Source organism: Bolinopsis microptera, chromosome 3 (genome assembly GCF_026151205.1).
Source record: "Bolinopsis microptera isolate Bmic1 chromosome 3, MBARI_Bmic_1.0, whole genome shotgun sequence".
Classification (NCBI taxonomy): Eukaryota; Metazoa; Ctenophora; class Tentaculata; order Lobata; family Bolinopsidae; genus Bolinopsis; species Bolinopsis microptera.
This window is the reverse complement of record NC_087074.1, coordinates 16,749,479-16,771,436: the sequence shown is the minus strand read 5'-3', so window position 1 is coordinate 16,771,436 and position 21,958 is coordinate 16,749,479. Positions and strand designations below refer to the sequence as shown.

The 21,958-nt window shown below is 40.1% G+C and overlaps 5 protein-coding genes and 1 non-coding gene across 7 annotated transcripts in view; all 6 read right to left on the bottom strand.

Moving 5' to 3' along the window:
* The window catches only part of LOC134812705 (POU domain, class 2, transcription factor 2-like), a 1,142,226-nt gene that overhangs the window by 597,573 nt on the left and 522,695 nt on the right, over positions 1-21,958 (bottom strand). The window lies entirely within an intron of this gene.
* Positions 1-21,958, bottom strand: part of LOC134812718 (uncharacterized) — a 114,234-nt gene that overhangs the window by 71,883 nt on the left and 20,393 nt on the right. Inside the window, exons 2-3 of one of the 2 annotated variants that reach the window (XM_063820251.1) lie at positions 15,001-15,163; positions 11,985-12,624 (exon numbers count right to left, since the gene is read on the bottom strand). In XM_063820251.1, coding sequence (XP_063676321.1) covers positions 12,069-12,624; positions 15,001-15,155 — 711 coding nt within the window. In that variant the 5' untranslated portion in view covers positions 15,156-15,163 and the 3' untranslated portion in view covers positions 11,985-12,068. Of the gene's footprint in view, positions 1-11,984; positions 12,625-15,000; positions 15,164-21,958 lie in introns of those variants that run through there. The other variant, XM_063820252.1, reaches the window with a different exon arrangement.
* Positions 3,986-11,054, bottom strand: LOC134812385 (fatty acid synthase-like). The gene is made up of 12 exons (XM_063819782.1): positions 10,994-11,054; positions 10,582-10,720; positions 10,196-10,411; positions 9,157-9,257; positions 8,981-9,011; positions 8,026-8,105; positions 7,725-7,841; positions 7,365-7,469; positions 6,880-7,026; positions 6,239-6,421; positions 4,608-4,806; positions 3,986-4,062 (listed from the first exon to the last, which is right to left on the bottom strand). The coding sequence occupies exons 2-12, from the start codon at positions 10,712-10,714 to the stop codon at positions 3,986-3,988; spliced, it is 1,389 nt and encodes a 462-aa protein (XP_063675852.1). The 5' UTR covers positions 10,715-10,720; positions 10,994-11,054.
* Positions 5,061-5,223, bottom strand: LOC134813655 (U1 spliceosomal RNA). The gene has a single exon (XR_010160050.1). It is a non-coding gene; the product is annotated as a U1 spliceosomal RNA (small nuclear RNA).
* LOC134812712 (DDB1- and CUL4-associated factor 11-like) overlaps positions 15,719-21,958 on the bottom strand; it is a 49,269-nt gene continuing 43,029 nt past the window's right edge. Inside the window, exon 2 of the mRNA XM_063820243.1 lies at positions 15,719-18,023. Within this exon, the coding sequence (XP_063676313.1) occupies positions 16,670-17,989 (1,320 nt within the window). The 5' untranslated portion in view covers positions 17,990-18,023 and the 3' untranslated portion in view covers positions 15,719-16,669. The remainder of the gene's footprint in view (positions 18,024-21,958) is intronic.
* LOC134812696 (glutaminase-like) lies at positions 18,200-21,561 on the bottom strand. Its single transcript, XM_063820201.1, has 4 exons — positions 21,439-21,561; positions 20,287-21,140; positions 19,751-19,876; positions 18,200-19,600 (listed from the first exon to the last, which is right to left on the bottom strand). The coding sequence occupies exons 1-4, from the start codon at positions 21,546-21,548 to the stop codon at positions 19,263-19,265; spliced, it is 1,428 nt and encodes a 475-aa protein (XP_063676271.1). The 5' UTR covers positions 21,549-21,561; the 3' UTR covers positions 18,200-19,262.

The window sequence follows — 21,958 nt, the reverse complement described above, 5'->3', positions numbered from 1 at the left end:
ACGATTCAAACAAAGTTTAGAGCACCGTATCTGTTCACCTCTATTTCTACTACTGTGCCTGTTGCTACGTGGACACGGTATTTTCCTTTCTTCAGATAAACAGTCCTGTAAATTATTGTTTTCGAGTCGCAGAATTGATTTTTAAAAAAATACAAATATTTGTGCCGACCATATTCTGTACTCTCCAGGCCTTTTTATGCTTTTGATCTTATTTACTTATTTACTTGCTATTCGAATGAAGTTCGACAGACACTGAAGTTCGACAACTAAAGTTCGCCAGAAATCCTGTTTTAGCAAGATGATTTAATGTGTGATAGTATAATATTCACACGAGGCCTCATTAAACTCTCCAAAGATCATTGATCGTATAGATACAAATATTTGTGCCGACCATATTCTGTACTCTCCGGGCCTTTTTATGCTTTTGATCTTATTTACTTATTTACTTGCTTTTCGAATGAGCATAAAAAAGACACTGTGTTGTGAAAAAGATTCACGTACTGAAGTTCGACACACACTGAAGTTCGACTACTAAAGTTCGTCAGAAATCCTGTTTTAGCAAGATTATTTAATTTGTGAGAGTATAATATTCACACGAGACCTCAATAAACTCTTCAAAGATCATTGATCGTATAGTCCCGTGGTAAGATAATTATTCAAAAGCTCAGACTTTTGCAATTTACAATTCCTAAATGTAGATCATTCAACACTTACATTAACTAACGAAAATTTTCGATTTCATTCGTATTTTGACAACAATTTACCCATTCTATGTTACAAAATACTTAGTTTTAAAGATATATTCATGAAAATCTGTTTTTGGTTCACCAAAATAACACCTGATATTGGTATCTCTGGCTGGGTTGGCAAAAAAAAACTTCTCCAATTATTAAAACTACTTGGAATGAGTATGACCACCCCAATAAAATACGACATATACAGCTTCATATGCCCAAAAATGCTCATTAGTAATTTTGTAATTTTGTATAGATATCGGTAAAAAGGTTTACGATTCAAACAAAATTTAGAGCACCGTATCTGTTCACCTCTATTCCTACTACTGTGCCTGTTGCTACGTGGACACGGTATTTTCCTTTCTTCAGATAAACAGTCCTGTAAATTATTGTTTTCGAGTCGCAGAATTGATTTTTTTAACAAATACAAATATTTGTGCCGACCATATTCTGTACTCTCCAGGCCTTTTTATGCTTTTGATCTTATTTACTTATTTACTTGCTTTTCCAATGAAGTTCGACAGACACTGAAGTTCGACAACTAAAGTTCGCCAGAAATCCTGTTTTAGCAAGATGATTTAATTTGTGAGAGTATAATATTCACACGAGACCTCATTAAACTCTTCAAAGATCATTGATCGTATAGTCTCGTGGTAAGATAATTATTCAAAAGTTCAGACTTTTGCAATTTGTAATTCCTATATAATATTGATTTAGCGTTAGTTAATTGATAATTCCTATATAATATTAATTCTTTAATTTAGCGTTATAAACTAATGTTTGCCCACCGTCACTTCTTCGTTAGTTTGTTTCGTGATGTTCACATCATCAGCTCCAGCCTCCAAGTATCTTTTTTTTGCCGTTCCAATTATTTTATTCAGTCATCACTCATCACCTCACTTTTCAAGTTTACTTTCATTCCCCCCACACAATTACTCTACCAGGATTCTGCTTTAAATTTTAATGCTTATTAGTCTCGTATATTATCCAACGTTAGCTTGCCGTTTTAGAAAGCTTATCAAACAGATTCAATAATTTAGAGAAGAAGAAATTTCCTATCTCTAAAATATAAATGCCCAAATTTTTTCTTCGCCCAAACAAGTTCAAATTTCTTGTTCAAGTTTCTGGTACTCAAATTATAAGATCCCTCGGTTTTGCCACACAAATTTGGCACACAAATTTTTGGAAACTAAGGTATTTCCATTTATCGACTGTAATTTCTGGCTTTATTCGACATCACTAACAAACTCTCCCTCCATAGCAGTTTGATGTCGGACTGCGGTTGTCCAACGACAGCTGACCCGGAGTTAAACAAAAAACTTCTCAAAGTTTTTCTGGAAGATGATGACGTTTATTCTGGGGAGCCGCTGAGCAACCTTCCTAACTTCACTGTCTTCAGAGAGAGTCACATGAAGGAAGCTTACGACAAAGCAAATGAACTTTCTGGACTGGGCGTCTCCGAAATGATAGATGTTCTCTCTGACCTAAAGAACCGACATCCTAGCAGTACCTATGGGGACTATCTCTCCAGAATTGCTTTGTTCCAGCATCCAGAAACAAATAAAATGACTCTTCCTCCTCCTCACCAAACTATTCCGCGAGCTTTCTTCTCCAAAGACCAACTCTTAACCGGACCTGGAGAAAACATTCCACCGGATCCCCAAAAAACCCTTGTCGGAAGGGCTGTCACTTTGGACCCAGAACACACGCTTAATTGGTGGAGAGAGGACTTAGGACTATCTGAGCACCATGCTCACTGGCATCTCTACTACGCTTGGTATAAGCCATTGAAAATTGAGCGGCAGGGGGAGCTGTTTGCCTACATGCATGAGCAGATGCTGGCCAGGTACGACTTTCAGAGACTAGGAGTGGGTCTCCCTCCTGTCCTTCCTTACGGACCAGGTATTCACTGGGATGATCCAATTCCGGAAGGTTTCAACCCAAAATTAGAGCATTATTCCTTTAGGGCTTCGTACATGAGCATACCTGCCAGCTCGACATTGGGTTCTCAACAAATTCTTGCCAGCGTCATGGAGACTCACAAAGAGAGAATCTCTAAAGCCATAACACTAAACTATTTCGAAGATTCGAATGGTAACAAAGTTCCGATGACAATGACCAAGCTAGGATGCACCGTGGAATCTGACGAGGGCTCGGCGAACAAGAAGCTCTACGGAAACCTTCACAACTTTGGGCACGTGGTCATCGCTCTAATCAACGATCCTGATGAGAGATACGGCATAAAATTCGGAGCAATGATGGACCAAATTACTGCCGCTAGAGATCCCGTGTTCTTCAGATGGCATAAGTTCGTTGACAGCATATTTGAGGAATACAGAGAGTCAGATCACATTCTACCCCATACAATTCACGATCTTAAGATGGAGGGAATAGAGGTTGATACTGTCTCTACACAATGTGAGCCTGATAAAGAATTGGATTCTAAAGATCTAGTTGACCGACTCTACACCAAGATGATAGAAAAGAAAATCACTGTTTACGTGGACAAGACGGAAAAGAACCCGCTCAAGTCGATGCTGCAGTATTACCCGTTCAACTACCACTTCACAGTTCGAAATAAGCGCGAGGAGAAAGCCTCACTCGTCTTCAGAGTGTTTCTGGCCCCGATAAGATATGCTGAAGACTTGGACGCAAGGAGGAGAGATTTTGTAGAGATGGACAGGTTCGTGGTGGATATAGACGGTGGGTCAGAGCAAACTATCACCAGATCATCTGAAGATTCCTCAGTTACTCTCCCTCCTACCGTTACAGTCCAGGATATACAAGATGGAAAGTGTGGAGATTCTCCTTACTCTCCATGCGGATGTGGTTGGCCAAGAAACCTGCTGGTCCCCCGGGGAACTTCTCAAGGCATGTGGGCAGATCTCTACGTGTTGGTGACTGACTGGAAGAAGGATGCAGCTAACGAAGATACATATCTGAGTGCAAGTGTGGCCTACTGTGGAAAGAGGAAATCCGAATACCCAGATAAGAAACCAATGGGGTTCCCGTTCGATAGGAAATTTTCAAAATCAAAATTCCCTGACTTGGAAAAGATGGTAAAAGATGTGCCTAATAGCGCTACAAAGCAGATAAAGATCATATTTCTGGAAAACTCCGACTAAACTTACGAAACTTCTCTACCTTTGTCATCATCTAAAGGAGCCTACATTCATTCTTCGCAAAAAAGACAATTGGTTCTTGTTAGATTTGTATCTTCTTTTTTATCTTATTTTAACATTCTTGTTAAATTAATTGTTGGTAGCTGTGATGGGCTCCTCGTGCAGAAATGCATGAATATCTTCCTCCTCGCTGACACTTGTGTGAGCTTGGATAAGCATCATGAGCGAGATTTGTCAGGTAACTGGCTATCCCGTGAATGGAAGCTTGTATACAAATATTTTTTGAAATAACCTTATTTTTTGAAATAACCTTATTTTTTGATTTGATGTATGAGTTCATTTCATGAAGAATTATAAACATGTTATGAACTATTTTTTATTTTTAATAAATATTGTAAAAATATCCGTTACCTCTTAAAAGCAATATCACTTTTAATTTGTAATAAATTGTTCTAATGATATCATAATTATGTGCAGATGTAATGAGCCGTTGGCGATCAAAATTAAATATTGACTTGATGCAGCTTGCAAGGCAAGCAGTAAAAGCTATCGAATAATCGATCATAATTGCAATAAAGAGGATAAAAATCCGGTACAAAAATCTAAAACTAACGAAGTCAGAATTTGGTATTTGAACTGACTTGCAACGTTTGTGGCACTGGCCTCATGTGATTGATAATACCAACATAATATTAATATATAATGACCGTGGGAATCAAGAATAAGTTGTAAAATAACTTAAAGTACCGACCTTTCTTGGGTTCCTGAGTTGCGAGATCCAGCATATTTGACACAGCGGTGGGTGTTCTGCCATTTACGAAGAAAACGTCCACTTCTCGGCTCTTCTCCTCATTTTCATTGGGCAGTAGGATCACGTGAGCGTTGGAACCCCCGAATCCAAAGGCGTTCAGAGAGACCAGCCCGTTACCTTCCAACGGTGTGGGCTCTGTCTGGGATCAACTGGTTAAAACTTAAAACAGAAGTCACATTTTGTTACATTTAAGTAGTTACAATACAGTTGGAGCAGACGTTCCTACCAATCTGAACAATAATATGATCAAGTCAAAACACAAGGAAATATTGTAGAGCCATAAATAGTGCAACCAGCCCGCACAATGGACAATGCACACAGTTCCCAACCACTACGATTGGCTACACGTTCCATTACACCACCAACAGTCTGGAACCTTTGAGACCTACCAGTGAGGTACCGTGTTTTCACACAGCACCCGCTAACACAAATTACACGTCCAGCAAAGCGCTATTTGCACTTGCAGCGAGTATCATCTGTCCGGTGTGCAATGGAAAGACTCCACCCGGTGGCAGGACCTGAAAGATCGTCCTGAACCACGGCGCCAGGTTAGTATGAAATGAACTGTCTACAGTGTGGCTTACAAAGGTGCATAATACAATATTTCCTTGTGTTTGAAGACTATCATACTCATCGTGGCAAATGCAGCAAATTATTGAATGTTGATCTTTCTAAAAAAGCAACAATGATCGTTATGAAATTTTATAATTTATCAACGTTATATTAATTTATTGAGTGACGAGCGCGGAATCATAAGGCCTGTGTTGACTGATATACTGTATATGATTATAATAATTTATTTTGCTACGCTTCGATGCGGAAATTATACAGTGTGGGCCGCTTAATAAGGGTAATTTTTTATCTGATATGCGGTAATGTTGAACATTAGTCAGCTGACACCAAATTAGGCAGATACTCAAATTAAAATAGGCGCTAGTAGTGGCATACCTCGTTTTTTAAATGATGCTTGAAGTTCATTCACAGGTCTATCATTTGCTATTTTTAGAAGCATGTTATTCCCGAATTCTAAATTGGAGCAGTAAAATCTAATCTATAATGGGTAAACAGCTGCAATTTGCACTGATTAATTGATTACATAATTGTTGTTGACAAGATTTACACTGCGGACTGAATACTTAACCTTGATCACCGTACACCAACGTATATTTGTACAGTTAAACATTGTACAAAGAGCAGCCAAATATTTAATAATAAATATCTGGACGGGTCCCAAAAGTTTCCCACCCTACTTCTTTTGCACTTGCTTATTTGCATTTTATGATTTATCTTGACTCTTTAACAGTGGAAAATGAGCCAACTAATACCCTAAAGATCACGAGAAGCCGGAGAGTAATTGTTACTAAATACATTTATACATGTATACATTGTGCATATTATATGTATACATTATACATGTATGCATTGTGTGCATTATATGTATACATTACACATGTATACATTGTGTATATTATATTTATACATTATACATACATAAACATTGTGTATATTATATTTATACATTATACGTGTATACATTGTGTACATTACAGCAACCCGATTCAAATACTCACCACAATCTTAAGTCGGCCCTGGATTACAGCCTCCAACTTTGGGTTGATCTCGTTCAGATGGATGTTTGGTGGTATGACACCTTTAGTATAGGACATCAGGACTTTGCAGAGACTTGCTACACCGGAGGCGGGCTCAGCGTGCCCCAGGTTAGACTTGATGGATCCAATCAGAAGGGGCTTATCCTGAGGGATGGAGATTGGGAGATTAGATTGGGAGATTAGATTGGGAGATTGGACTGGGAGATTAGATTGGGAGATTAGATTGGGAGATTAGATTGGGAGATTAGATTGGGAGATTAGATTGGGAGATTAGATTGGGAGATTAGATTGGGAGATTAGATTGGGAGATTAGATTGGGAGATTAGATTGGGAGATTAGATTGGGAGATTAGATTGGGAGATTAGATTGGGAGATTAGATTGGGAGATTAGATTGGGAGATTAGATTGGGAGATTGGACTGGGAGATTAGATTGGGAGATTATATCGGAAAGGGAACTAACTAGTTACACATTTGCTTTAAAACATTACAGATATTTAACTAGTCACGTGATGAGTAACGTGACTGCAACCCACAGTCACACTTCTTCTTCGTAATTGTAATAATAATTGCTGATAATTGTAGCACAGTCTATGCCACCCACCTTGCTCCGTTTACTGCAGAAGAAATTGTCCACAGCAAGGCACTCCTGGGTGTCCCCAGCCTGAGTACCTGTTCCGTGAGCCTCTACATACACCACATCCTCTTCCGCTACACACGTCCCCTTGTACGCTTCTCTTAGTAGTGAGATCTGGGGGATGGTATTGTGAATCTTAAGGAATTTCAGAAAGAGGGGGTTTTTAGGAAATCGTGGCTATGAGGCGTTTTCTTCTAAATAAACCCACATATTGATGTGATCAACTTTGATACCTAAGAATTCATTTTACTGCTGTCATTATGGGATTATGGGAATGTCCCCAATTCATAAAATCAGGATTTGCCGAAATGTTTGATGCTATGACAGGAGAGATTATGTCATCTTCCTGTGCCCACTTTGTGCAAGTGTTTTGGTTTCTTTATCTCCAAAGAAAGTGAAGCAAAGACATTTTGGAAAACCACATTTTTCTTCTACACAAACTGCGGACCAACCTGACTCCTTGAATCTGGAAATATAATCCCTTCCTCCTTGAACCCATCGTTATTCGTTACACTGTTTACTATCCGGCCATAAATACGTTTTGCTTGACTTCGCCACTGAAGAATTTGTTGTGTAAATAAACCCCAATTTAAGGTACACGATATCTTGAATTTTTCAATGAAGTTCCTGCCATAACTCTTACAGGATATCTAAAATGATGTCAATTGCTATGAAAAATGTTGTTCATTCGCGCTGCATACATATACCAGTATGTACCAGTATGTACCAGTATGTACCAGTATGTACCAGTATGTACCAGTATGTACCAGTATGTACCAGTATGTACCAGTATGTACCAGTATTTACAGTACCTGAAGAAGAACGAGAGAGATACACTCTGCTCTACTGTACCCATCAGCTGATTTATCATAAACACGGCATCCCCTCCCTCCTGAGACCATGTTCATGCGGTGCAGGGCTACAGTCGCCTGGTGATGTGGGGGCCGGTCAGATCACCACTATACATGTACTTGCATTATACTGATACAGTACATATTTCGCTTTTAGTTGAATAAAATAAAGTTTCTTTTCTGTGGTGCCCGTAAGATCCTAAAAACTAAAAGTATCTCGGTTATCTTGAAGACATAACCTGAGGATTGATGTTGAGTTTACCTGAGGTTTGAGGTTGAGGTTACAGCCTCCGATGAGTGCTGCTGATATGTCGCCCCTTTTCATCGCCATTACAGCCGTATCTGAAGATACAATGTATATTGTATGTGTATAATGTATTTTATTGTACACAGAGTTACTGATCGTTACCTTTTACAATTTCAGTATCACACTGTAGGAACTGGAAAGCCAGTCCCTATATTTCAAGTGCTTTTTGAAAATGCCGTACAGAAAATGCTGTACAGTTGAAATGTCTCGCACCCTACTATATGCTTATATGAAGAATTTGTACAATTTACAAAATACAATGAAAAGCAACATAACATACCCAGAACATTCTACTTGAAATTGTAATAATTCAGTCCAGTAACTTTTTTAGGTTCAATGTCACTGGAGATGACTACAATTGAAATATATTTGGCAAGAATCTGAATGTTTTCAGTGTTGAAAGTTTAGTTTCTTAAATCCTAGAGTAGTCATTCGTGTCCCTGATATTTGGGTTAATTCTAACCCTCAGTCCTTTTGAAAATGCCGTACAGAAAATGCTGTACAGTTGAAATGTCTTGCACCCTACTGTATGCTTTTATGAAGAGCAATGAATAGCAAAATACCTAGAACATTCTACTTGAAATTTTAATAATTCAGTCCAGTAACATTACCCAGGGAATAGAGAGAAGCAGAACAACCCGTGTCGTGAGTTTCACTTGGTCCTGTGAACTTAAAATACTCTGAAACCTGTGCAATATAAGTGGTTAGTTAGTGTTTCACTTGGTCCTGTGAACTTAAAATAATCTGAAACCTGTGCAATATAAGTGTGTTTCACTTGATCCTGTGAACTTAAAATACTCTGAAACCTGTGCAATATAAGTGGTTAGTTAGTGTTTCACTTGGTCCTGTGAACTTAAAATACTCTGAAACCTGTGCAATATAAGTGGTTAGTTAGTGGTGCTACATAAACCTGGAGGAGCTCCAGTGAAGGTGCTTACTTTCTGCCAATAAATTATCAATACATTTTATATTTAATTAACTTTTTAGATTTTTCAGTCTTGCCATATTGCGCATTCTCACAAAAAGTGATAAAATTACAAATAACATTACTAATAACTTGACTAATAGTCCTAATAATATTTTGACCTTGTTGGGGAGGGATGTATGCATGCTGTTGAGTAGTCCAGTAGCTGTGATGGTGTTAACATTGTTTGTAAGCGCTTCTCCCGCTTCAACTATGCAATTACCTGTCCAGGATATAATATTAAACATGATCCAATCCTCAAATTGTAACTTTATTTGTTGGATCTGGATTAACATTACGTGTTTGTTGAGGCTAAGTTGGGGAGGCGGTCGTGAGAGATTTTAGATAACTAGACGAGGAAACAATTATCTTGCCAATCAAGCAAAGTCTGAGTATAAACCGATATAAACCCCAGTACATACCGATATAAACCCCAGTACATACCGATATAAACCTCAGCAAATACCGATATAAACCCCAGCAAATACCGATGTAAACCCCAGCATATACCGATATAAATCCCAGTACATACCGATATAAACCCCAGCATATACCGATATAAATCCCAGTACATACCGATATAAACCCCAGTACATACCGATATAAACCCCAGTACATAACGATATAAACCCCAGCACATACCGATATAAACCTCAATAGTCAATACATAGTACATACCGATATAAACCCCAGCACATACCGATATAAACCCCAGTACATACCGATATGAACCCCAGTACATACCGATATAAACTCCAGTACATACCGATATAAACCTCAGTACATACCGATATAAACCTCAGTACATACCGATATGAACCCCAGTACATACCGATATGAACCCCAGTACATACCGATATAAACTCCAGTACATAACGATATAAACCCCAGCACATACCGATATAAACCTCAATAGTCAATACATAGTACATACCGATATAAACCTCAGTACATACCGATATGAACCCCAGTACATACCGATATGAACCCCAGTACATACCGATATAAACTCCAGTGACCAGTACATACCGATATAAACCTCAGTACATACCGATATAAACCTCAGTACATACCGATGTAAACCCCAGTACATACCGATATAAACCTCAGTACATACCGATATAAACCTCAGTACATACCGATGTAAACCCCAGTACATACCTATATAAACCCCAGTAGGAGTATTCTCCAAACTCTTAGGATCACACCCAGCATCCACAATGGTCTCCCAAGCCACTTCAAGCATCACCCTGACATCCGGAGCACACTGGTTAGCTTGATCTGCGGTGAAGTTGAAGAATGGGGCATCAAACCTGCTGATGTCCTTCAGTTTTCCAAATGTGTCCACTTCAAATACACCCACTGGCCACCGTCTGTCTGTACAGGGACATGTTTTATCAAATACTGAGTTCAATTAAACTTGTTTACGGCAAAGTACACGGAAGCAACAAATCATTTCTACACATGTCACAATAAACTTAACCAAGATAAGGTTAAAGGATGAAATTAATTAAACTAATTGAAGAAACAATAAAGATAAGAACTACCGTCAACTTTTATCATGTCCTCCCTAGACATGAGGTTCTTCCAGAGTTCATCCAGGGACTCCGACTCCGGGAACCGTCCGGACATCCCGGAGATAACAATCTCATCCTCCGCTCCTTTGGTAACACTTCGCATGGGTAACTACGGAGGAGATTGGTGAAGGTAAATCTGGCTGAAGGTGGATCACAGTTCTGCAGTTAGTTTATGAGTATAAGGCCAGGAATACACTCGCAAATAGATACTATAAAAGCTTTTTTCAATGCTGAAAGTTGGAGTTTTGCACAAAACTGAACACACCAGCTCCATCACATTGAGAAGATGATATAAATCTTTATGATCTGGTTTATAAACCATGGTAGAGTGCGCTATTTAGAAATTACTGTCCCACTCAATATGTAAAAGCTGGTAGCTTACTCTGTGGTGTCACTTTCAGCAATCATACCAATCAGCTCTCTCCATTTCGTTCAGTCCACCAATCAGCAGCTAGTATCGGGTCACATGACCACGTGCAGCATCACGTGGGTTGCTAGGGCAACAAGTGAAGACACCTGAAATGGATACTACAGAGAATTACCGGATTAGAGGAGAAATCCGGGCGTGAACAATGATATTTTGTTTGCGGAAATTTGCTTTATTCACATCCTGTCCGGTATTACCACATTTAATTTTAAGCGTCTGTCTGGTAAGGTTCTCGGGTCAACTTAAAATTAGAGCGAAAGAAATGGTTTACATACCGCGTGAGCCAGCGTATGGGGTAGGGGTTTGGAAATGCTCACCCAATGTACTGGTTACACACGATATCATTTATCTATAGAGCTATAGGTTATTACTGATTACTGAGGGGAGAGCGGATCTAAAATGGCCTAAATCAGGCTTACGCAATATGTGCACCATCCATTAGCTCACAGTTTAAGGTACGTGGTCACTTTGTTACACAATGGAATGCTTGTAGCAATCATCAATGTTTGGTGGTGTATACTGTATAATAATGTAACTTAAGGTACCAAATAGAGTATTCATCATGGGTATCCGCGTGGTTACGAGGACTTTGTCAAGTTTTGAATGGATAATTAAAATGGTAGCACTGCTATAACACTGTATAAGTTGAATCTTTAAACACTTATTACATTAGTCTGGAATCTATTTTAAAATAACTCGAAGTGGTGAATCAATTCATAAATACCCTGAATGTTGAACAACAAAATTAAAATATGGTAGGATTGTATCCCAATAACAGTCACGAAAAAAAATGTGCGGTCGGTGCCCACGCAGGTTGAAAATTTCACAAATCAAATATATATCCTGAAAAGAAGCTGTCAGAAAATAGAGTTGCACCTCTGCCGAACTTCTACAGTTAAAAGTTAAAAAGCATAAAAGAAAATAGACAGTGTACACATTCCCCACTATAGTTTTTGGCCTCTGCAAAAAAACCCTTTTTACAAATTGTAACATTTTCAAATAATACAATAAAACCCCCTAGTTCAATAGTTCAATAAACATCACCGCTTTGGATCTTCCTATACCTATAAAGCAGACTGAACCCAATAATAACCACATTGAACGCCAGCAGAGACAAAGCAATCTCAACTAATCTGGACTGCATCTCTCGTTTCATGTGGGGAGTTAGCGATTTAGCATACTCGTTCCGCCTTTTAAACTCGAACTTCATCTCGCTTTCTTCAGTTTTGTTGCATAGAGATAAGGTGTACACATCATAAATATCAGCTGATACTGCAGGGAAACATTGCTTCTCTTTCGGCAGCTTATACGTGGGGAACAGTCCGGGGGGAGCGGAGATGGTGACACATTTCTCCACCTTACAGTTCCCCTTCTCACAGGATAAATTCTCCCAAGTTAAGTCAGTGGTAATGTAGTAACGCTCGGAAGCGGAATTGTCGATAAGGACATTGTGTACGGAGCGTTCGTAGACTAATGCAGTGGAACCGTGAATTTTAGTCAGGAGGGACACTGTACTGTAGTTGGTAAGATTTGGGCTGTCGAATCTCTCTTCACACAGACTGTAAGCTGACAGGTTGTGTAGTAGCCTGGGGAGGAGGTGAGATTAAAGGATTCAAAATAATTGTTGAAATCATCTCTAGATAAGCTTTAACTATTAAACATCCGAGGGAAGTTTCAGCGCGGATCAGTTTTCTAGAATGCCTCGGCCGATTAAGGAGTAGTTCGCAATACAACGGCCACCATAAACTGGATAGAGTCGGTACCCACTATACCTGGTACCAGTGTACCACTCGGTACCCTGCACTACCGGTACCAGTCCAGTGTACCACTCGGTACCCACTATACCTGGTACCAGTCCAGTGTACCACTCGGTACCCACAATACCTGGTACCAGTGTACCACTCGGTACCCTGCACTACCGGTACCAGTCCAGTGTACCACTCGGTACCCACTATACCTGGTACCAGTGTACCACTCGGTACCCACTATACCTGGTACCAGTGTACCACTCGGTACCCACTATACCTGGTACCAGTCCAGTGTACCACTCGGTACCCACTATACCTGGTACCAGTGTACCACTCGGTATCCTGCACTACCGGTACCAGTCCAGTGTACCACTCGGTACCCACTATACCTGGTACCACTCCAGTTTACCACTCGGTACCCACTATACCTGGTACCACTCCAGTGTACCACTCGGTACCCACTATACCTGGTACCAGTCAAGTGTACCACTCGGTACCCTGCACTACCGGTACCAGTCCAGTGTACCACTCGGTACCCACTATACCTGGTACCAGTCAAGTGTACCACTCGGTACCCACTATACCTGGTACCAGTGTACCACTCGGTACCCTGCACTACCGGTACCAGTCCAGTGTACCACTCGGTACCCACTATACCTGGTACCAGTCCAGTGTACCACTCGGTACCCTGCACTACCGGTACCAGTCCAGTGTACCACTCGGTACCCACTATACCTGGTACCAGTCAAGTGTACCACTCGGTACCCACTATACCTGGTACCACTCCAGTGTACCACTCGGTACCCACAATACCTGGTACCACTCCAGTGTACCACTCAGTACCCACTATACCTGGTACCAGTGTACCACTCGGTACCCACTATACCTGGTACCACTCCAGTGTACCACTCGGTACCCACTATACCTGGTACCAGTGTACCACTCGGTACCCTGCACTACCGGTACCAGTCCAGTGTACCACTCGGTACCCACTATGCCTGGTACCAGTCCAGTGTACCACTCGGTACCCTGCACTACCGGTACCAGTCCAGTGTACCACTCGGTACCCACAATACCTGGTACCACTCCAGTGTACCACTCAGTACCCACTATACCTGGTACCAGTGTACCACTCGGTACCCACTATACCTGGTACCAGTCCAGTGTACCACTCGGTACCCACTATACCTGGTACCAGTGTACCACTCGGTACCCTGCACTACCGGTACCAGTCCAGTGTACCACTCGGTACCCACTATACCTGGTACCAGTCCAGTGTACCACTCGGTACCCACTATACCTGGTACCAGTGTACCACTCGGTATCCTGCACTACCGGTACCAGTCCAGTGTACCACTCGGTACCCACTATACCTGGTACCAGTGTACCACTCGGTATCCTGCACTACCGGTACCAGTCCAGTGTACCACTCGGTACCCACTATACCTGGTACCAGTCCAGTGTACCACTCGGTACCCACTATACCTGGTACCAGTCCAGTGCAGTACCACTCGGTAGGCCTTAATGAGAATTGAGATAGTAAACTTCCTTTGTGGTGGGAAGGCACATGGCACTGCTACTTAACCTCATTAACTAATGCCTATGCCCTATACGTGGTGATGAAGTAATAAGGGACAATTACGGTGGTTAAAGTTATCAGTACAACGAAAGTATAACACATCCAGTCATGCCTTAGTTCAGTGATTTCTAAATGTTTTCGAGAGGAACGTACGTGCGCGCGGACAAGTCTATTCTCAGACCACGTCATGTGACTTGTACTGTGTATATTATCGCGAATTCTCTAAGTTATTATCCATGTCACATACGAACATTAGGGACGTTTCTGCATATACTAATGGCTGTTGAAGGTAAAGGCGGTGGGGAATATATCATAAAAGTGTTTCGCTCCACTACGCTAAGTTTTCAAGAGTATCACCTTAAAATGTGTGCTAATTTTGTTAAGATTTCCGGTGGATTCTTCACAGATCCCAGCTGTAGCCCAAAATTGGCAATATCCCAAATCTTAAATTATGGGGATAAACTCAAAAGATGGGGTCCAACCTCATCGATGCTCACTTGACCAATATTTGAGGAATAAATGGGCAAAATGGACATCATTTTCATCATTTATCGGTCAATATAGGTCAAAATAAAAAATAAATATTTCTGATACCATACTCGAGCTTAAATTGTGAAGTTAAACCACCAACAAACCTGTTATAATCTGATGGCATGCTGTGATCAGGCGCGGATGAGAACTCGTAATACACAGCGTTAATGAGCAGATACACAGCAAATGCGGTGGTGCAAAACATGGCCGTCACTCCAGGAGGGTAATCCTTGAACAGGAAGTCTTTCAGAGATGACATTCCCACCTGAACGAGGGTTAAATGCAGTTGGATTCTAAAGTTATGTTTTCTAAATAATAATTGAAATCAAGTACCCTTCTTATAAGCTGTATCTTTTATTAACTCATTGCTCGAGAATACAGTCCTTACTGCTCTAGATGGAAAATGTTAAGCAGATTATAGCTTGTTAATTTGCTTTTGATAAAACTTTACTTAGGAAGGAACAGGAACATTATCATTGGAGTGCAAGTTTGACAGGTACAGTAGACGATCGGGCGACTCCTGTCCGACTCCGAAATTCGGTTTTTCGGACAATAGTTCATGTCGGATCCTACCATACGATTTTCTTGAAACTTTCCATAAAGTATGATAGCTATAAGACGAATAATCTGTGCAAGTTTGGGTAAATTTGTATGTGCCAAAATTGAGATATCACTTCAAACACAAAAAATATTGCTGTCGGACAGGAGTCGCTGTCGGACAGGAGTCGTTACCACAGTAGACAACTGTTCATGTTTTGTTATGTGCCATTTAAAATTAAATGTGAAGCAGTCAGCAAAAGTTTGTACAATAAAACAACATCATCAAAAGTAAAGTTTAAATAGAGTAACTCAAAAAGAGAATATAATGAAATTTAACACCATTCAGGATAAATAATAACCCTTAAGAGTTATTTGATAAGTTTTTAATGTAACTTATAATATGTACTAAAGAAATAAAATACACTGAACTGCGTCTAATAAAATATTTGTCCAATACGTAGCTTCAAATTTAATGAAAGCTTTGACATTTGGGATGTTCCATTCGGTATATAGATCCGATTAAAAGATTTTCCCTAAGGGATCATTCACACATTACGTTAGCCAGATTTTGGTCATTCCCACTTCCCTCCTCCGTAACAACGTTTACACAAAGCTATTGTTTGCGTAATATGTGAAAGATCCCTAAGACGATTGAATGGAGAGAATAACACTTTTTACATTTTTTGAAAAACAAAGTTGGAATTTAAAAAGTGAATTATTAACAGAAAGAAATTTTACTCGTCAAGCTTCTAGTTACCCACCTGTGTATATAATTATAATAACAATCTCATCTCTCCAGAGATAAAATACACAACAAATTAAAAAGGACTTGTAGTATACAGCTAGAGCTTCTGCCCATGTGATTTAAATCAATTACAGTAATTTAAATAAATTACATAAATCCACCTAAATCAGTTTAAGGGTCACTAAGAACCTGGTTTTAATCATTTCAACAATTGTGTTCATTCCGGGTCACCGTAAATCATTGATATTTACCTTTTCACAGGACACGTGTATAAATTACTACCAACATAGACGTGTTTCTTCTGATATCTGTCTTTGGTCGCACTACTTCATTGTCTTCATCGGTTTTGATAAGACCACCATAGTATACAAAAGACGCTCTACAGACCATGGGTCACACAAGGAAGCTGCACTTGACATTCTTCTCACACCACATCAGTTTCACTGTACTTTATTTCCTTCCAAACGATTTAATTTAAACCAACTCTCTCACAGCCAGTAATTCCCCTCATCCATGTACTCATCCTCATACCGGCCGGGTGAGTCCCGTCGGTCACAGTCCAACTTAACGTCCCTGTACTGAGTGCATCCCAGAGTGTGATCCAGAGATGACGTCATGATCATGGGCTCGTACGGGTGCCAGGACACATCTCTCACAATACTATTGTGGCACTCCCCTGGTCCCTGCTTGCTCTTGTGAACCACATCCCCGCTCAATATATCCCAGATGAACAGCTGGCCGGTGGAGCTCCCGGAGTATATGTATTTCTGTAAAGTGGAGAAAGCAGGGGAGAACCTAGCTCGGATAAGAGTGTAGGAGACAGTGTGGCCTGTGTAGGTTTGGACACTGTCGTCCACATCTATGGGGTCGAACTGGGACCGTTTCTTGTCCACGTAAGTGTGATACTGGTCTATACGCAGACTGGGCCGCACCTGACGGTAATCCCACAACTGGGAGTTGGTGCGCACTACTTTCTGAGCATGTTTCAAGTCGCTCAACTTAGAAGGACGTCTTGTGTCCCACAGCTTTATTGTTTGGTCCTTGCTGTTTGTTATTATGTTCCTGAAATCCCCCTTAGAGTCCAACCATGTTATACCATGTCGGTGTCCTACAAATACAGAGATAGGCTCGGGATGACTTTCACTCAAAATTCTGCGATCCCAGATTTTCAGGATGCCATCATCTGCAGCGGAGTATATTATGTGATTTGTTTGATTAGAAAAAGTAATGGCACTTAAATCTGCTATATGAGCATTATCGATAGAAACTGCCTTGACTCCAGTTTGAAGATCGTATATAATCGCCCTCCCATCATTAGTTCCGGCAATCAGCTCGCGGCTGTCAGCAGAGAAAGAAACACCAAACGCACAGAAAGCTGAGTAGTAGGACTGGTGATCAGAGAGACTCAGGTACATCTCAGTGTTCTTCTTGGAGCTATTTGGACTGCTCTGGAAGGGAAGAAGATGAACATTTCCACTCCACGAACTGTACGCTATAAACCTGCTGTCAGGACTCAACTTACAGTCAATAATACTCCACTGGATGTCCCGGCAAGCGTATGTCTTGAGGATGTCCATGGACTTGTGGCCCACTTTATATACCGATATCTCACCGGACTTGCACGCACACATGAAGTGCCGGCCGTCTTTGGAGAACTCCCCACAGTACACATCCTGTCCGTATCTGTCTAGGATGGAGAAGTTAGTGGGAAGCAGGTGGGGGACTATTTTACCGGAGGGGTAGTTTGCTACTGTCTGGTATTTACGCTCCTCTAGCTCCCGGATTATGTTCCGTGGTTTAGTGTTCATGATATGTTGTTGTTATGGGGTCATGTTGCAGTTTCTGGGTGGAGTTAGTGTTGTTAAACTTACTGAATTTGTATCTTCATAACTAATGTTAGATTGGAAAAATCTGTTGAATTATGATTTTTCTTGAATTTAATTTCAATATCCAGCTCAATTTCATGTTGCAGATTTTTTGAGTTCGATAGATATCAATAAAAGGAAAGTAATAAGATCTATAATAACATGAACTTAATTTCAAACTTTAGCCATATTAATTATTCAACTAAAAATATAACATTAGCGCTTTAAGTGTACAAAAGTAAACTTCTTTAAATGAAATCTTAAAACTTGCAATTTGTTATCGATTTGCTCTTTTGGCAGTAAAAATTTCAAAAAACTTTTTTATTCAACAAATATTATTCGAAATTAAATCTAAAACTATATCAATAATTTACTACACATGAGATGAACTTAATGTACTACTTGCACTTTCTATCGATGCATGATAAAACGTCCATAAATAAATAATTTATATAACTAAACATAATGAAATATAATAGAAAACATCAGAAATTCAAGGCAAATCGTTTTTAAATACATGATGAAGGGAGTGAGTATAAACAGTTATATGAGAAATATCATACATAAATAGGAGATTTGTCATAAAGATTATTATAGTATTTAACCAAAGGCTAACGTTACACGACCTCAGTAAACATAACATAAGGTTATGAACGAACGATTAAAGTTCATTCTACAATTGAATGTTTGCTAGATAGCAATGTTCGATAAAATGAGTTCATGAAATAACTCATTATAAATAATATTATTTAAAGTAGAATAATATAAATAATATCGATTATAAATTATGGGTATCCTGACTTGAAATATGTGCTCAATTCTTATTGTGACAAAAATGCAACCATAATTGGACCACGGTCACGGTGGCCTAAAAAAATTCGACCAAATAATGGAATCGTTCAACAGTAAGTTTGTTCAATCCTATACCAATTATAGGATCGTCTCAGCTAAAGTCAAACTGTAAAACATCATTAAAACCATTTTGATAGAGCTCCTGTAAGGGCCTCAAATACCCATTAGCTAAAACAGCAGATCTATAAATAGCATCATGCATCAACATTACAGTATATTACACAGTATTTAAACCCACAAATAGCCCGTATTAATATAAAGGTCTGGTAAGTTCTATAAGTATAACATGATGAACATGCCCCTCTTCCATGAGTTCCATACTCCCAGTGTTTACAACAGATCATGGCCCAGTTCTACCTTCTCTTTACCTAACCCGCCTGGCGACAGAGCCAACCAGCCTTCCTCCGGCCACTGCCAGCCTAGCCATAGTGTGCATATCCCTTCTCGGAGGAACTGCCGTATGTAGCTTCCTATTAGCTCCCACTGAGGTAACCAAGCTGTGGTGTTTGGTAAAAGTAGCTCGTTTTGAACTGAACGGATGGAACACAGACTGGCTGTCAGTGTCTGGTTTTGAATAGGTCTTGAAGCGGTTGAGGAGGTTGCGTGTAAAGCCAAGTCCGCGCACACTGTTACCGTAGTTGTCGAGAGGTGGAGACCACATTGCTATGCTACCAAGGTTGGGTAGCACCGCCATTATAACACCTGCAAGGGGAGAGGTGAGTTCAATTTAAATAATAACATATGAACCACGTTCCTACTGCACTGTTGAGAAAATATCAAGCTAGATTGATTACTGAACAACGAACATAACTAAAAGAAGGTAGATAGAGCTAGAGTGCAATAATAACGAACCAGAAACGCCTGATTTAGCAGGCAGCCCAAACTCGAAGGACCACTCCCCAGAATAGTCATACATTCCACAAGAGTACATGAGAGATAACGTGTTCTGTACTGTTGATGTAGTCAACACCTGTTTTCCTGAAACAGACGAGTACGTTGGAAATTGTCAGATATTTTTTACAAACATAAAATATTTAAATAAATGATTCATATGATATATCTTATTCGCGAACCACCAGCAAGCGCCAATTAAGAGCCAAAGCCCGGCGCTCGCCCAAAGCCTAGTAAAACATGAATAAGAATTAAGAATATGTAATTTAATCGTAAGATTGAATTAACTAGCACCGTATATAATATGCTAAATATATTGGCCAACTGTCTCGAAAGATCCGGTTTAGTAAAAACCCCACGGGATTAGCAGGAGAAAATCTAATAATGAGCTCCCTTGATAAAATGCAACAATAAACAACTCAAACATAACCATAAACAAGCAGTAGCATAAACTATAACATTAAACTATTAATAAATTAGAATAAAATTAAACAAACCAGTAAACACATTCCGTCCCCCATTAGCCAGTGTAGCCCCCATCGTACACACGGACCTAGTATCCACCTCGATAGAGCACAGCTGGAAGTACAGCTCCAGTACCTCCATCAGTCGACCAGTGGAGGAGGCGTTAATACATCCCTTGTTCAGCAGATAATGACCTATCGCGTAGTTTCTGTGTCCGTTTTGTTTCTCTGATAGATACACTACGTTGTTGAAGGAAATACCGTTGGGGTTGATGCCGGAAGCAAGCTGCTTGTACTTTGCATAGCAAGATTCGAACCTCTCTGATATGGGGTCGTCAGGACGGACCAGACTGGATACCGTGATCGCTCCTATGTTGATGAGAGGATTGTGAGGGATTTCTTCGTATCCGAGTTTAATCTTATTGAACCCGAACCCACTCGGTTCCTTCCCCACATACTTATGCACAGTATCAGAGCCGACTTCATCGCATGTTATACCGTAAAGAATAGGTTTAGTGACAGACTGGAGAGTAAAGGGGTCCTTGTAGTCCCCCAGAGCCAGAACCTGACCATCTATGGAACAGAAGGAGACAGACCACTTGTCTATGTCATAGCTGGACAGACCCGGGATATAAGTTGTTATCTGGCCCGAATTATCGTCACTCAGAGACTCGTACGCTGATATCAGGTCCTCCTTGAATGAGGCCCAATCCTGGACTACCAGGTCACCCCTCAGCACTTGTTTAACTACTGCGTACCCGTTGATAAGTTGAGTAAACTCCTCTGGAGGTACTGTACTACGGAGGTTTTTGGAGACCAGACTGTGGTGTTGGCCGTTGATTCTGTTGTCTGGGGAGACTGAGAGAGCACTCACGAACCCTTTTAACCTGACGAGAACATATAATTATGTTTTAGCTTGTGGATTTTTACGTAACGTTATCATTTAGGATGCGGTATTTTTAGTGGAATAGCCCTACGTTACTGACGAAGGTGTCGAAGGGTTGAGTGTCGTAAGTAAAACACGCAATAATTATACGTAATGATAAGATTTGACGAGAAGGATAACAAACCACTGACCTACAATTAAAAAAGGATTGCCAGCAGACATGTAACTTACGAGCAACACTACAATTCATTACGATATGTAAGTACTATAAATAACTGCACAATTCTGAGTATCGGCACCTCGGGTCTTTGAACAAAAGGATGCCGTTTTCATAAAATCTGTCCACAAGTTTCTCAACGATGATGTTTCCGCTGCCATCACACAAATCTGTTAAATTCAGCTCAGCCATCTTACATTCCTCTATTCCTGTACATAACGCTTGTTTATTATACATACTAGCAGGAACCCGTATAACCCTAAAATGGTGTCAAGACTCAAGAGACTAAAATAATTATTACCTATTTAATTCGCGTTTTTGACACCACTTGGGGGTCCAAATTTTGGGCTCTAAAACTCCTATTTCTTGGCCTATTTTTTATTTTTTCATACTGATTTGGAGGCCATTAAAGCATTTGATCCAATCAAAAAAGTTTCAGTTGTATATCTTTTACGGTTTTTACGGAAAGTCGCGTTAAAGTTGATGCTGTGGTGTCAGTAAAATGGCACGGAACCATATATATCGTCTCGCTTTATATATAGTAAGATGTAAAGTGATGTATAGTGAATAGTGATGTATAGTGATGTATAGTGATGTATAGT

What these genes read in the sequence shown, in the direction of transcription:
- LOC134812385 (XM_063819782.1), bottom strand. Translation starts at nt 10,714, where the DNA reads ATGCGAAGTGTTACCAAAGGAGCGGAGGATGAGATTGTTATCTCCGGG. An exon ending in TCTGCAGTAAACGGAGCAAG is followed by an intron (nt 6,422 to 6,879) that starts GTGGGTGGCATA and finishes TCCATCCCTCAG; the next exon opens with GATAAGCCCCTTCTGATTGG. An exon ending in AACTCAGGAACCCAAGAAAG is followed by an intron (nt 4,063 to 4,607) that starts GTCGGTACTTTA and finishes TGCTTATCCAAG; the next exon opens with CTCACACAAGTGTCAGCGAG.
- LOC134812696 (XM_063820201.1), bottom strand. Translation starts at nt 21,548, where the DNA reads ATGGCTGAGCTGAATTTAACAGATTTGTGTGATGGCAGCGGAAACATC. An exon ending in GGGACGGAATGTGTTTACTG is followed by an intron (nt 19,877 to 20,286) that starts GTTTGTTTAATT and finishes CGTCTGTTTCAG; the next exon opens with GAAAACAGGTGTTGACTACA. An exon ending in TGCTAAATCAGGCGTTTCTG is followed by an intron (nt 19,601 to 19,750) that starts GTTCGTTATTAT and finishes CTCCCCTTGCAG; the next exon opens with GTGTTATAATGGCGGTGCTA.